Genomic DNA, 16,647 nt, shown 5'->3' with positions numbered 1-16,647 from the left:
GGGGTGCCTGAAAGTGAGGGGGAAAATGGAACCAAGTTGGAAAACACTCTTCAGGATATCATCCAGGAGAACTTCCCCAACCTAGCAGGGCAGGCCAACATTCAAATTCAGGAAATACAGAGAATGCCACAAAGATACTCCTCCAGAAGAGCAACTCCAAGACACATAATTGCCAGATTCACCAAAGTTGAAATGAAGGAAAAAATCTTAAGGGCAGCCAGAGAGAAAGGTCGGGTTACCCACAAAGGGAAGCCCATCAGACTGACAGCAGATCTCTCGGCAGAAACTCTACAAGCCAGAAGAGAGTGGGGGCCAATATTCAACGTTCTTAAAGAAAAGAATTTTAAACCCAGAATTTCATATCCAGCCAAACTAAGTTTCATAAGTGAAGGAGAAATAAAATTCTTTACAGATAAGCAAATGCTTAGAGATTTTGTCACCACCAGGCCTGCCTTACAAGAGACCCTGAAGGAAGCCCTAAACATGGAAAGGAACAACCGGTACCAGCCATTGCAAAAACATGCCAAAATGTAAAGACCATCGAGGCTAGGAAGAAACTGCATCAACTAATGAGCAAAATAACCAGTTAATATCATAATGGCAGGATCAAGTTCACACATAACAATATTAACCTTAAATGTAAATGGACTAAATGCTCCAATTAAAAGACACAGACTGGCAAACTGGATAAAGAGTCAAGACCCATCAGTCTGCTGTCTTCAGGAGACCCATCTCACATGCAGAGACATACATAGGCTCAAAATAAAGGGATGGAGGAAGATCTACCAAGCAAATGGAGAACAAAAAAAAGCAGGGGTTGCAATCCTAGTCTCTGATAAAACAGACTTTAAACCATCAAAGATCAAAAGAGACAAAGAAGGCCATTACACAATGGTAAAGGGATCAATTCAACAGGAAGAGCTAACTATCCTAAATATATATGCACCCAATACAGGAGCACCCAGATTCATAAAGCAAGTCCTTAGAGACTTACAAAGAGACTTAGACTCCCATACAATAATAATGGGAGACTTCAACACCCCACTGTCAACATTAGACAGATCAACGAAACAGAAAGTTAACAAGGATATCCAGGAATTGAACTCATCTCTGCAGCAAGCGGACCTAATAGACATCTATAGAAATCTCCACCCCAAATCAACAGAATATACATTCTTCTCAGCACCACATGACACTTATTCCAAAATTGACCACATAATTGAAAGTAAAGCACTCCTCAGCAAATGTAAAAGAACAGAAATTATAACAAACTGTCTCTCAGACCACAGTGCAATCAAACTAGAACTCAGGACTAAGAAACTCAATCAAAACCGCTCAACTGCATGGAAACTGAACAACCTGCTCCTGAATGACTACTGGGTACATAACGAAATGAAAGCAGAAATAAAGATGTTCTTTGAAACCAATGAGAACAAAGATACAACATACCAGAATCTCTGGGACACATTTAAAGCAGTGTGTAGAGGGAAATTTATAGCACTAAATGCCCACAAGAGAAAGCAGGAAAGATCAAAAATTGACACTCTAACATCACAATTAAAAGAACTAGAGAGGCAAGAACAAACACATTCAAAAGCTAGCAGAAGGCAAGAAATAACTAAGATCAGAGCAGAACTGAAGGAGATAGAGACACAAAAAACCCTCCAAAAAATCAATGACTCCAGGAGTTGGTTTTTTGAAAGATCAACAAAATTGACAGACTGCTAGCAAGACTAATAAAGAAGAAAAGAGAGAGGAATCAAATAGACGCAATAAAAAATGATAAAGGGGATATCACCACCGACCCCACAGAAATACAAACTACCATCAGAGAATACTATAAACACCTCTACACAAATCAACTAGAAAATCTAGAAGAAATGGATAATTTCCTGGACACTTACACTCTCCCAAGACTAGACCAGGAAGAAGTTGAATCCCTGAATAGACCAATAGCAGGCTCTGAAATTGAGGCAATAATTAATAGCCTACCAAGGAAAAAAAAGTCCAGGACCAGATGGATTCACAGCTGAATTCTACCAGAGGTACAAGGAGGAGCTGGTACCATTCCTTCTGAAACTATTCCAATCAATAGAAAAAGAGGGAATCCTCCCTAACTCATTTTATGAGGCCAACATCATCCTGATACCAAAGCCTGGCAGAGACACAATAAAAAAAGAGAATTTTAGACCAATATCCCTGATGAACATCGATGCAAAAATCCTCAATAAAATGCTGGCAAACCAGATTCAGCAGCACATCAAAAAGCTTATCCACCATGATCAAGTGGGCTTCATCCCTGGGATGCAAGGCTGGTTCAACATTCGCAAATCAATAAACGTAATCCAGCATATAAACAGAACCAAAGACAAGAACCACATGATTATCTCAATAGATGCAGAAAAGGCTTTTGACAAAATTTAACAGCCCTTCATGCTAAAAACGCTCAATAAATTCAGTATTGATGGAACGTACCTCAAAATAATAAGAGCTATTTATGACAAACCCACAGCTAATATCATACTGAATGGGCAAAAACTGGAAAAATTCCCATTGAAAACTGGCACAAGACAGGGATGCCCTCTCTCACCACTCCTATTCAACATAATGTTGGAAGTTCTGGCTAGGGCAATCAGGCAAGAGAAAGAAATCAAGGGTATTCAGTTAGGAAAAGAAGAAGTCAAATTGTCCCTGTTTGCAGATGACATGATTGTATATTTAGAAAACCCCATCATCTCAGCCCAAAATCTCCTTAAGCTGATAAGCAACTTCAGCAAAGTCTCAGGATACAAAATTAATGTGCAAAAATCACAGGCATTCTTATACACCAGTAACAGACAAGCAGAGAGCCAAATCAGGAATGAACTTCCATTCACAATTGCTTCAAAGAGAATGAAATACCTAGGAATCCAACTTACAAGGGATGTAAAGGACCTCTTCGAGGAGAACTACAAACCACTGCTCAGTGAAATCAAAGAGGACACTAACAAATGGAAGAACATACCATGCTCATGGATAGGAAGAGTCAATATCGTGAAAATGGCCATACTGCCCAAGGTTATTTATAGATTCAATGCCATCCCCATCAAGCTACCAATGAGTTTCTTCACAGAATTGGAAAAAACTGCTTTAAAGTTCATATGGAACCAAAAAAGAGCCCACATTGCCAAGACAATCCTAAGTCAAAAGGACAAAGCTGGAGGTGTCACGCTACCTGACTTCAAACTATACTACAAGGCTACAGTAACCAAAACAGCATGGTACTGGTACCAAAACAGAGATATAGACCAACGGAACAGAACAGAGTCCTCAGAAATAATACCACACATCTACAGCCATCTGATCTTTGACAAACCTGAGAGAAACAAGAACTGGGGAAAGGATTCCCTATTTAATAAATGGTGCTGGGAAAACTGGCTAGCCGTAAGTAGAAAGCTGAAACTGGATCCTTTCCTTACTCCTTATACGAAGATTAATTCAAGATGGATTAGAGACTTAAATGTTAGACCTAATACCATAAAAACCCTAGAAGAAAATCTAGGTAGTACCATTCGGGTCATAGGCATGGGCAAGGACTTCATGTCTAAAACACCAAAAGCCACGGCAGCAAAAGCCAAAATTGACAAATGGGATCTAATTAAACTAAAGAGCTTCTGCACAGCAAAAGAAACTACCATCAGAGTGAACAGGCAACCTACAGAATGGGAGAAAATTTTTGCAATCTACTCATCTGACAAAGGGCTAATATCCAGAATCTACAAAGAACTCAAACAAATATACAAGAAAAAAACAACCCCATCCAAAAGTGGGGAAAGGATATGAACAGACATTTCTCAAAAGAAGACATTCATACAGCCAACAGACACATGAAAAAATGCTCATCATCACTCGCCATCAGAGAAATGCAAATCAAAACCACAATGAGATACCATCTCACACCAGTTAGAATGGCAATCATTAAAAAATCAGGAAACAACAGGTGTTGGAGAGGATGTGGAGAAATAGGAACACTTTTACACTGTTGGTGGGATTGTAAACTAGTTCAACCATTATGGAAAACAGTATGGCAATTCCTCAAGGATCTAGAACTAGATGTACCATATGACCCAGCCATCCCACTACTGGGTATATACCCAAAGGATTATAAATTATTCTACTACAAAGACACATGCACACGTATGTTTATTGCGGCACTATTCACAATAGCAAAGACTTGGAATCAACCCAAATGTCCATCTGTGACAGACTGGATTAAGAAAATGTGGCACATATACACCATGGAATACTATGCAGCCATAAAAAAGGATGAGTTTGCGTCCTTTGTAGGGACATGGATGCAGCTGGAAACCATCATTCTTAGCAAACTGTCCCAAGAACAGAAAACCAAACACCACATGTTCTCACTCATAGGTGGGAACTGAACAATGAGATCACTTGGACTCGGGAAGGGGAACATCACACACTGGGGCCTATCATGGGGAGGGGGGAGGGGGGAGGGATTGCATTGGGGAGTTATACCTGATATAAATGATGAATTGATGGGTGCTGATGAGTTGATGGATGCAGCACACCAACATGGCACAAGTATACATATGTAACAAACCTGCACGTTATGCACATGTACCGTAGAACTTAAAGTATAATAAATAAATTTAAAAATCAAAAAAAAAAAAAAAATAAAAAGAAAGAAACTATCTTCAGAATGAACAGGCAACCTACAGAATAGGAGAAAATTTTTGCAATCTATCCATCTGACAAAGGGCTAATATCCAGAATCTACAAAGAACTTAAACAAATTTACAGGAAAAAATCAACCCCATCAAGAAGTGGGTGAAGGATATGAACAGACACTTCTCAAAAGAAGACATTTATGTGGCCGACAAACATATGAAAAAAAGCTCATCATCACTGGTTATTAGAGAAATGCAAATCAGAACCACAATGAGATACCATCTCATGCCAGTTAGAATGGCAATCATTAAAAAGTCAGGAAACAATAGATACTAGAGAGGATGTGGAGAAATAGGAACACTTTACACTGTTGTTGGGAGTGTAAATTAGTTCAACCATTGTGGAAGACAGTATGGCGATTCCTCAAGGTTCTAGAACCAGAAATACCATTTGACTCAGCAATCCCATTACTAGGTATATACTCAAAGGATTATAAATAATTCTACTATAAAGACACATGCACACGTATGTTTATTGCAGCACTGTTCACAATAGCAAAGACTTGGAACCAACCCAAATGCCCATCAGTGATAGACTGGATAAAGAAAATGTGGCAAATATACACCATGGAATACTCTGCCGTCATAAAAAAGGATGTGTTCATGTCCTTTGCAGGGACATGGATGAAGTTAGAAACCATCATTCTCAGCAAACTAACACAGGAACAGAAAACCAAACACTGCATATTCTCACTTATAAGTGGGAGTTGAACAATGAGAACGCATGGACACAGGGAGGGGAACATCATACACTGGGGCCTGTTGTAGGGTGGGGAGCTAGGGGAGGGATAGCATTAGGAGAAATACTTAATGTAGTTGAAGGGTTGATGGGTGCAGCAAACCAGCATGGCATGTGTATACCTATGTAACAAACCTGCACATTCTGCATATGTATCCCAGAACTTAAAGTAAAATAATTTTTAAAAAATAGCTATTATCAAAAAAAAAAATACCAAATGTTGGTGATGATGTGGAGAAAAGGGAACCCTTACACACTGTTGGTGGGAATGTAAATTAGGACAGCTATTATGGAAAACAGTATCGAGATTCCTCAAAAAATTAAAAATAGAACTACCATATGATCCACTGGGTATACTACTGGGTATAGTGGGAAAGGACATGAAGTCAAGTATCCTAAAGAGACATCTGCAATCCCATGTTCACTGCAACATTATTTACAATTGCTAAGATATGGCATCTATTTAAGTGTCCATAAAGGTTGAATGGATAAAGAAAATGTATATATATACAATGAAATACTGTTTAGTCATAAAAAAGTATGAAATCCTGTTATTTGTGACAACATGGATGACCCTGGAGGACATTATATTAAATTAAATAAGCCAGACAAATACTACCTGACCCCACACATGTGGAATCTAAAAGAGTTGGTCTCATAAAATTAATTAGTAGAACAGTGGCTACCAGAGACTAGGGAGGATAGATGGAAGGCGAGCACAGGGAGAGGTTGGTTGGTCAATGGGTACAATTAGGAAGGATAAGTTCTGGCATTCTATTTAGTAAGATTATTATAGTTAAGAGTAAGGTATTGTATATCTCAAAATGGCTAGAAGAGGGGATTTTGAATATTACCACCACAAAGAAATGACAAATGAGGTGATGACATGCCAGTTACCCTTTGATCATTACACAGTGTATACATGTATGAAAACATCACATTGTACCCCTAAAAATGTACAATTACGTTTCCATCAAAAATAAAAATAAAGTGTTAAGTAATAGTGGTTCTCAAACAGAGCAGGACTGTTGACTGAGTACCCACTATTCTTTCATTTTTTTAAGACTTTACATGTAAAAAATTTGACACATATGTAAAAAATAGTATGAACCTCTTCAAACCCAGGAGCCAGCCTCAGCATTATCAACATATTGTCAGCCTTGTTTTATGTCATTCCCTTTTTCCTCTCCACTGGAATATTTTAAAGCAAACCCCAGATATCATACAATTTATCCATTTATACTTTGGGCTATATCCTAGAAGATGAGGAACTCTTACTGGGTATAATCATAACACCATTGTCTTACCTAAGAAAATTGTAATTTTTAATATCCAGTTGGAATTTTTATTTCCCCAGTTGTTTAAAAAAATCTTTTTCTTACCTAGCAGGTACATAATATTCTTTTCAGACGTTAAGACTCAAATGCCAATCCAGTCTATCCATTGCAAAGTTCCCCATTAATTTTTCATATGATAGTTTTAGGATCATTAATTAGAGCTATGTTGCTGTTCCTCATTTTTTAAGTTCAGTAACTTAATTGTTACTGAACTCCTGCTTTATGCTTTATGCCAGTAGTAGGCCTGGCACATAGTACATATTCAATAAATCTGCCCCCTTCTGTACTCCAGCCATCAAGGTATCTTTTCCACAGATAACTGCTAAGAAGGTCTAGATTTCCATAACCCCCTGGGAAATACAGTAATACCCACAAGCATATCTGCAAATCACGATATCAGAGTTTATCTCCCAGGCCCATCCCACTTCCTCCTCCAGCTCTCCTTGGAACTAAACATAAAGTCAGAATTTCATCAAGTATTACCTCCAATATAAAATATTTTCTATGGATAACTTTGGGTTGTTCTGTGAAATTTCTGAGTATCAGTATTGCCCACCAACATGGATAACACTTCCTGAGAATCTCCTTTGCATAGTCCTATATGATTACAGTTGGGAGGGAACCTTAATGATTACTTTATACAACCCTCTCATTTTATCGTTTAGGAAATTGGTTTCCAAGGTTATTCAACTAGGTAGAGAGAAATATGACTAGAATCTATTTCTTTTCTGTCTTTGTCAATGCTGTTTTCAGTATATCTTATTGCCCTTTGTTTTTCTGATATTCCTATATTTCATTATCTGACATACATTGTTTCTAATGTGCTTTGTATCTTGAGTTCAGATGAGTGTCTCTCCCCCCCCCCATATTGCTGTATGAATTTAGATGATGTTCTAAATAAATGTATAAATATGTGTGGGGTTTTTTTGTTTGTTATTATTTTTTTTTTCTATTTTAGATGCAGCAGTTCTTAGGAAGACCCCTTGTGAAAGAATCTTTCTTTAGACCCATACTTACTGTTCCTCAAATGCCTGCAGTTTGTCCGGGAGTCGTCTCTGCGACTGGCCAACCTAGAGCCCCCCTGGTAAAAGCTTTCTTGGTGGAATAGATGTTAATTAGTTTTTTTTATTACTCTAGTGGCCTTCCTGAATGAGTATCTTCATTTTGTTCATTTATTTGATACGATAATGATGGTGGTGATGGTGATGAATGAATGCTTCCTGTCAAGCACTGTGCTCAGGGTGTTACTTATATTATTTAACTGATACTAGCTTAGTTTTGGGATACAAAGATAAATATGTTTTTATACTACAGAATCCTTAAAATTATAGTATTGCTTCTGAAACAGGAAACAATGAAGGGTAAATTGATGTTTTTAATAGATTTTTTTGGCATGGTTGTTGGGAAGATTGAAAAGCAAAGAAGCTAAGTCACAACAAACTAAATTATAAATTTTATTTCCATACACGTACACACACACAGTAGGATATTGTTTCAACTGTATCTATAAACAGACTATAGCATCACCTTGGAACGTAAACTGTAAAGTTATAAATCTTCCCAGCTACAAATAGCCAGATAAACTTTATCCAAACCTGAAGAAGGAACAAATAAATTTGAAATTACCAAAATTATCAGTTGTAATCTTGGTGAAGGTAAACTTTTTTTTATTAAAGAAAAATCTTCCAAAAGAATGATGTTAGATGTAATTAATGAAAATTCTCTAATCTGCATTTTCCTATATTTAGGTGCAATTAATTGTTTATTTTCTTTTCTGGTCCCCATATATTGCTAACAGTTTCCTTTTGAAATATATGGTCAGATGAACTCTGCTCATTATTGTCGAGGCTACCTGTCTATAAACAAATCTGTATATAGTCCTTAACATGCTAAATAAGTAACACATCTTTTTTATTACCATGATATTACAGTGTTAACTCTTGCAATTTGCTTGCCCACCATTCTATAAGAAACTATGATAAAATTTTATTAAAAACATTAGAATACCTTAACCTCCTAATTACTTTCTGATTCCTGGGGTAAAGCTTGACATTGAAGCAAATTCAGATTTCTGGGAAATATTCTGCTTCTCCTCACTTGTTAGGCTCTGTACAAATTATTACAATGACTGTTAGTAGTTGCTAGTTTTTCACGAATAATAACCTAATATTTGAAGATGACCCATTAGAGCCTTACATAAAAGGTACGGTGTTCATGATTATCTTAGTAATCAGATGAGCACTCCAAAAATATTCACTTATTATATTATTTAATTAGAATCTTAAGAAGGAACTACCATAAAATATGGAGAAAACTGACAGTTTCATGGTTAAGAGTCACAACAACTTCTGTACCACCTTTGTCTACAACATTGATGAGACATTGGGCAGAGCAATTCTAGCAGTATTCCCATCTTTATTTGGTTGTTTGAAAATGTAACTTTACTTTCTTGTTATAAAGGTGTATATGCTAATCACAAAATGTGAATAATATAGAAATGTAAGCACATTAGAAAACAAAGTTACTGTGCAACTGAATCCCTAAGAAATAATCACTTCTTATGCATGGTAATTTACAGACCTTTCTCCGTGTATCCATATGCATTTAAAATTTTCTAATATAAAAGGAAGTAATATCATACTGTGCCATAGACATTTTAAAAAATCATATTGCATGCATATCTCTTATGCCCAGACATACAGTTCTATTTTTAAAAACTTGATTAGATGTGCCATAATTTATTCATTCCTCTATAGACATCAGGTTTTTTTCAGTTTTCACTGTTAAAAAAGAAACAGCAGTAAACAGCCTTCATGTTTTTTGTACATGTGTGTAATTACTGAAGCAAGCATGTCCTATTTTAAAAATAAGTTTTAAATATTTATAAACAGTTAGAAATATTGTTTGTATTAGTTAACAGAAAAACCCTAAAAGGGATTGTGTATGTCAATATTCTTCTTCATTCTATCCATTTTCTTTGTCCTATTTTAAAAATAAGTTTAAAATAAACAATTAGAAATATTAATTAAGAGAAAAACTTTAAAAATTGAATGTGTATGCCAGTACTCTTCTTCATTGTACCCATTTTCTGAGGTATAGGAATGTAACTTCTTCATAATTAAACCTGATGGGCTATAATTCTCTGCCTCTTACAGATGACTGGCATAGCCTGGGCGCTGCCAGCGCCTGTGGGAGACGCTGTGCCTCCCAGTGCAGGTCTGGGGAGTGATCCCTCTATGATGAACTGGGAGAGAATTACAGACAGGCTGAAAACTGCCTTTCCACAACAAACCAGGTATCTTAGTTTTTATTTACTGGTGGGTACAGATCATATTCTCCAGTTTTCATAGCCATAACTGTGGCAATGAAACATTTCAGCGAAACATAACAAACACAAAAAAAGTACAGATGTTTCCTTACCTTGACCTTGGTAAAGACAAAGAAATTCACCAAGAAGGGACAGTGTTCAGTGGTGAACCTCTTCGTTAAAAAGTTACTAGTCTTAAATCATGAGAGAATAACTTTAAATTTAGGTTTGCTCATTTACTGGAAGTACAACTAGACATAAACTTACCCAATTTTAATGACACTAACTGCCATAATTATCTTAACCTATCTCCAAAGTGAATTTTAAGTTGATTGTATGCTGTATAAGCCCAAACATCTTTAGGATTTAATTTCCTAATTTCCTTATTTTTGAGAGTCCTTATAGTTTCTTTGTTGGAGAACACACTAAAAATGCAAGAAATCATAACTTTACTGTGCTTTTCACAGTCTACCTTAGGTAGAAAGATATTTAATTACATTCCTACAGAAATGAAGTTTCTCTTATCTCAACTCATGTCTAAGGAAATAATTCTACTTTTCACAAGTATTTTTATTTGAATACAAACATATAATATATATACTGGCACACTTCATTGTTAAACTATAATTTTATAAATTTCATAATAGTGAATAGATAATACAATAGAACTCTAGTACAGTTGTTATAAATATGTATAAAAACATTATAAATCAAAGGTAGCTGCATAAGGCTGATGACATGACGCTTCATTTGGAAAACAAAAATATTTCATTCTACTTTGTCCCATCAAAAATGTAGATGCAAGCTTTGGGTCAGTGGATCTTGGGAGTTGAAAAGGAACATACCAATCAGAATAATTGTGGGTTCTTTCATTATATAATTAATGTAATTTTTAACCTTTGCTTTCCTGTTCTGTTTAATCTTTGTTTTCTGAGTTTTACAAAAGTACAACTACTAACACTGATAAGAGAGAAACCAATAGCAACATAGTTAAAAATAATGTTATCCTGAGCGAGAGACCACTTGAGAGATAGTATAAAGAAGCCAGTGCATAAATAAGTGGATGAACTTAATTTTCACCTAGTGAGCTCTCAAAAACAAAGTCTCTTTTTGGAAAGAAAATAAGTACTAAACTTTATCACTCATGAAAACATTAAGTATCATTAATGAACACAATTAGGAGTTTTCATTTTGGTTTAAGATAAATGCAGATGGACCTGTGATCACTTTTTTAGATCAAAGACCTAAAGAGTCCTGTCTATATGATACACATCAATCATAATGATAGGATTTTATATCTCCTTTGGTGGACACATCCTCAAAGGTACTAAGGAAAATCATTACTGCCCTTTCCTTTCCTTGATCTCTTCCAGAAAGGAGCTTACAGATTTCTTACGGAAACTGAAGGATGCTCATGGAAAGTCCTTGTCTGGACTGACATTTGATGAAATTGTTTGCAAGATTTCCCAGTTTATTGACCCCAAAAAGTCTCAGGTAAAATGCGAAAACAGCCAAAAAACCTGTATCTCTCTGCCCTTAACTCTAGTAGTTAACTGTTTTAATTATCTCCATAACCTGCTCAGCAAATCAGTAACTTGTAATCATATTAAATCATCCATTAACAGTAAATAACAACTTCAACTTAACAGTTGATATCAGCAATCTTTTTGAAATGCCTATTACCTAATCATTCTAGAATAAAACTGACCTCCTTGAAATTTGCTCTAGTTACTTTGAATGAGTCTAAAGAGGGAGATATTTTCTGACTTTCTTGAAAGATTTATTTTAATTAAAAGAATGTATAGAGTTATTTTCGTTTTTACCTAGCTCTGAGTATACCAGTATTGCCACCATTTTGTTCAATATTTCTCACAAATCTAATTATTTACCCTTTTGCTAGTTCTTACTATACCCCATTCTGTGCTAATGTGTCAGCTCTTACTGTTTTAGGACAATTCTAAAAAAATAAACATTATATTCTTATTTTCAGAGTCAAGGAAAATCAGTGTCAAATGTTAATTGTGTTTCACCTAGTCATTCTCCATCACAGCCTAATGCTGCCCAGTCCCCAAAACCAGCATGGAGGCCCCTCACTTCACAAGGTCCTGCCACGTGGGAAGGAGCCAATAATCCAGTAAGACTGAAATTGTTGATTCTGAACACATTTAGATTTGGGAGAAAATAATGAGCTAAATTTAACATTTTCTGTATTTTCCCTAGGATGAGGAAGAGGAAGAAGAAGAGCCTTGTGTGATCTGTCATGAGAATCTGTCTCCAGAAAATCTTTCAGTTTTGCCTTGCGCTCACAAATTCCACGCTCAGGTAACACTTTAAATTTTCCCATTAATCAGCTAAATGAGATTCATACTGCCTTACTTACTATTGTATATAGGCATCATTGTCCATTGTTGTCTCACAAGTTCCACTGGGTATAACTGTGAGCTTTTGGGTACCACACAGAAACATTTATGCTTTTCCCATACGTTACCATGGATTGCATTGTGCCCTGTCAGATCTCCATCCAGCCTACCAAAGAAGGGGACAATGTTGAGATTCAGATCGTACACAGTAGACAGTTCCTTCTAACAGAACTGGGACAAATATCGATTGACGTGGTAATCTAGTGGCAGAAGTAGCAACAGCACCACTTGAAATTGACATGCTATAAATACCACATAGTGTTCTTTGTCCGTAATTAATGACAGCCCCCTTTCATAAAGCATAAGATTTATCAGTCTCTCTAGGCTCCTATATTTGCTTTTGAAAGATACTCAGGCTTGAGTTTTGATGTTAGAAAAATGTGAGGTTGGACTGGGCGTGGTGGCTAACGCCTGTAATCCCAGCACTTTAGGAGGCTGAGGCAGGCGTATCACGAGGTCAGGAGATTGAGACCATCCTGGCTAACACGGTGAAACCCCATCTCTACTAAAAATACAGAAACAAAGTTAGCCGGGCAAGTCCCAGCTACTCGGGAGGCTGAGGTGGGAGAGTGGCATGAACCCAGGAGGTGGAGCTTGCAGTGAGCCGAGATTGGGCCACTGCACTCCAGCCTGGGTGACAGAGCAAGACTCTATCTCAAAAAAAGAAAAAAATGTGAGGTTGTCATGTCTTTTGTTGATTCTTGGCATTTATATAAATTCTGGTGTTAACTGCCACACAGTTGCTATTGATATATAATTTAGGATCCAAGTCCTCTGTTGCAGAGATGTAATTTGACACAGGAAAGGTAGTCATAGAAAAGAAAGGCTTTTCAGGGAAGTGAATAATAGCCAGTTCAGTCAAGCCATGTTTGTAAGACATCATTTCAAAGATATGATTTGTGGTACCTGGTACAGAAATATATTTTGTATTTGCTCAAATATGAAGATACATCCACAAAACGCCTAATCCCAAAAGTTTTCTAGGAAAGATCCTTAGCCATTGACTTTCCCCTTTGAAGTTTATAAGGTTCTGACAATTTAGGAAATACATGTTTAACAAAATGTATGCTACTCTTTGCCATTGCCCATGAGTAGAAAGCATATAATTCATTCAGCTTATTTTTTATGACTATAGTTAGTGGGCCTATTATATATAGTGCTTATTATTAATCCTCTGTCATCTGACCTGGCCCTCCATTATTTATATAGGTAAAAATGATTTGTTTTTGGAGAGTCGGTATTCAAGCAAGTGACTTAACAGATAGTTCATAGCAGAAAATGACTGTCATTATCACCAAAGAAAAAAATCTGAGAAATGTATTCATGATCTAGGGATTTTAACTGCAAACACCATAAGCATTTCATACCAGGTACTAGTGACTTTTGTATGATTAGTTAAGACTTTTTCTGAATTATAAATGAGAACAGTATATAGTAAACCAAAGAAAGAATATAGCAAGTTTCTCCAATTTCCTTGTCAAGAAGAATTGCTAATCAACTTGAAAATTGGGGTTGAAGGAAGAATTTCTAGTAGAATAAACTAGCTAAAAGGTATTGTGCAGTTACCACCTATTTTGTTTAGGAAACCACAGGGAAGGTGCCATGGTTGCAGCAATTGGCTTGACAATCCACAGGGTAAGGCTTTAAAGATCCACCAGAAGACATGTTGGTTGGTAACCCTGATGCATAGAGTGACAACTGCCTCTGCTAGGCTAACTCTGAGAGACTGACATAAATCTTTTTGCTCCTTAGTGCATTAGACCATGGTTGATGCAACAGGGGACATGTCCAACCTGCAGACTCCACGTTTTGCTACCAGAAGAATACCCTGGTCACCCCAGTCGGCAGTTGCCCAAGATCTGATACAAGGTCAGGGGTGTCTATGCAAAGGAAGCTCAGTTTTCTTTTATTATGAGCTGCTTGTATGAGTGGTGTAAAGCTGTGTGCTCTTCCATATAGTGCTAAAGAAGCCAGCTAATTTTATCAAAGCATCAGCCAAAGAAGTCAGAACAAATCTTCAGGACTTGTGAAATGAACTGAAAGAGCTTGAAGCAGATGGAATTTTAATAGTTATACTATATTTACTCTTATCTTAATAGGTTTTTTCTTGTAATGGAAACATAACTGTTAGTATATTTCTTAGTATGTTTTTCTTGTCTTTTTAAATTCTTATTTCACTCATCCTTTACTCTCAAGTATTCTACACTTTAATTTCCTGAAATAAATTTAAGCAAGAGGAAAAGGGAAATAGTAAAGAGGTAGGAAAATCCCACAGAAATTTGTGTTCCTTCTAACTTTTAAAACTACCTAAAAAATATAATTGATTTAAATTTTATCTCAATATTCCCCATTCTTTTATATCCCCTTAAATAGGTACCCATGAAGAGATTATGAGCTACTTGAAGGTGGAGACGAAACAGTGGTGTGTTGGAGCTGGCTTATAATGGCTCATGAGTGACAATCATTAGTTTGAGGGATTTTATGAGCCAGTTGTCAAGTTGTTGCTAGCTTGAAATCTGCCACAAAGGGAGCATTTACACCATAGAAATTGGTAAATGCTGTAAGTGAAAACCTACCTTTCCCTCAAGAGCTAGTTGTTAAACCAGCATACTGCTGGACCTTGTCTAAAACTTCTTTGTGTTCCCAGTGTCTTGCCCAGTAGATACAGGATAAATATTGCCAGAATCAGATATCAGGAAGTAGTAAGAAAAGGAGTTAATATGCAAACTAAATCACTCACTCAGTTGTATAATTGAGATCTTCTGTTCATTTGTTTCTTGGACCTTAATCATTTGCATTTTGGAGAAAATTTTTTCTGCTTTAAAAGTCTGTAATTTCACTTTCTTGTGTCGGGCAGAGGGAAAAACTATTTGTCTATAGTTGCTTTTTGTGATGAAGTGAATACCCAGTGGGCTAAGTTGCATATCTAAAGCTTGTCACTAAGAAGTTTCATTTTTAGCAGTCAAAAACCTATTTTGACAGCAGTGTTGTGTGAATGCTGTAAGTGTTGTACATGTCTCTGGTTTCAGAATTAAAAGAATTCAGAGTTACCTTGTGAGATAAATGTTCTTTGCTTCATATTCACAGTTTCACTTTCATTTAATTTATGGGGAAGAATAAATGCTTCCTGACTCAGAAACAATTTTGCCTGTATACTTCAGTGCAAATATATTTTGAAGTTACTTTTAAATCTTTATTTAAAACCTCTGTTTCTATAACTGTGTTAAACGTATTCTTCTGTAATGAGAATAGACTGGAACATGTGAGGGAAAAATATCAAAACAAGATGGCAGTCATCTAGGCATGTAAAATGCCAAGAATGTCTTAGAATTGCACAATTTAGAATGTATAGAGCCTTTAATCACTTTGGCACCTTGTATTAGTGCATTTTCATGCTGCTGATAAAGACATACCTGAGACTGGGCAATTTACAAAAGAAAGAGGTTTAATGGACTTGCAGTTCCACATGACTGGGGAGGCCTCACAATCATGGCAGAAGGCAGAGAGGAGCATGGATGGCAACATGGATGGCAGCAGACAAGGAGAGAGAGTTGTGCAGGGAAACTCCCATTTTTAAAACCATCAGATCTGGTAAGACTTACTATCCCAAGAACAGCATGGGAAAGACCTGCCCCCATGATTAAATTGTTTCCCACCAGGTCCCTCCCACAACATGGAATTATGGGAGCTACAAGATGAGATTTGGTGGAGACAGAGAACCAAACCATATCACACTTTAAGGTCATGGTCATACAGCTAGTTATCTTGTAAAACCAATGTTTCTTAGTTCATATTTACAACTGCAATTTCACTTTCATTTAGAAAAGAATAAATGTTTCTTAATTGAAAACTATTTTATCTGTGTATTTCATTATAAGCATGTTCTGAAACTACTTGAAATCTTTACTTCAAATGTATCTTTCTGCTTAATTGGGCTTAAACTTTTTCTTCTGTTTTGAGAAACGTTAGGAAAATGGGAAGGAAAATATCCAAGAAGACAGTTATATAGACTTATAAAGTGCCACAATTGTTTTGGAATAACAGAATGCCAAAGTTCATTGGACCCTTAGTGACATATAATTCATTCTCTTATTTTACAGGTATGTTGTACCCA

At 36.3% G+C, this 16,647-nt stretch overlaps 1 protein-coding gene across 5 annotated transcripts in view; it reads left to right on the top strand.

The window, feature by feature from the left end:
* The window catches only part of DZIP3 (DAZ interacting zinc finger protein 3), a 109,277-nt gene extending 93,605 nt beyond the window's left edge, over positions 1-15,672 (top strand). For 2 of the 5 annotated variants that reach the window (XM_026456829.2, XM_026456832.2), the window contains 6 exons: positions 7,765-7,890; positions 9,962-10,101; positions 11,487-11,607; positions 12,104-12,247; positions 12,334-12,435; positions 14,286-14,571. In XM_026456829.2, coding sequence (XP_026312614.1) covers positions 7,765-7,890; positions 9,962-10,101; positions 11,487-11,607; positions 12,104-12,247; positions 12,334-12,435; positions 14,286-14,396 — 744 coding nt within the window. In that variant the 3' untranslated portion in view covers positions 14,397-14,571. Of the gene's footprint in view, positions 1-7,764; positions 7,891-9,961; positions 10,102-11,486; positions 11,608-12,103; positions 12,248-12,333; positions 12,436-14,285 lie in introns of those variants that run through there. The other 3 variants (XM_026456830.1, XM_026456828.1, XR_003309924.1) reach the window with 3 other exon arrangements.
* The last annotated feature ends 975 nt before the right edge of the window (positions 15,673-16,647 follow it).

Source organism: Piliocolobus tephrosceles, unplaced genomic scaffold (genome assembly GCF_002776525.5).
Source record: "Piliocolobus tephrosceles isolate RC106 unplaced genomic scaffold, ASM277652v3 unscaffolded_20, whole genome shotgun sequence".
Taxonomy (NCBI): Eukaryota; Metazoa; Chordata; class Mammalia; order Primates; family Cercopithecidae; genus Piliocolobus; species Piliocolobus tephrosceles.
This window is presented reverse-complemented; position numbering and strand designations above follow the sequence as displayed.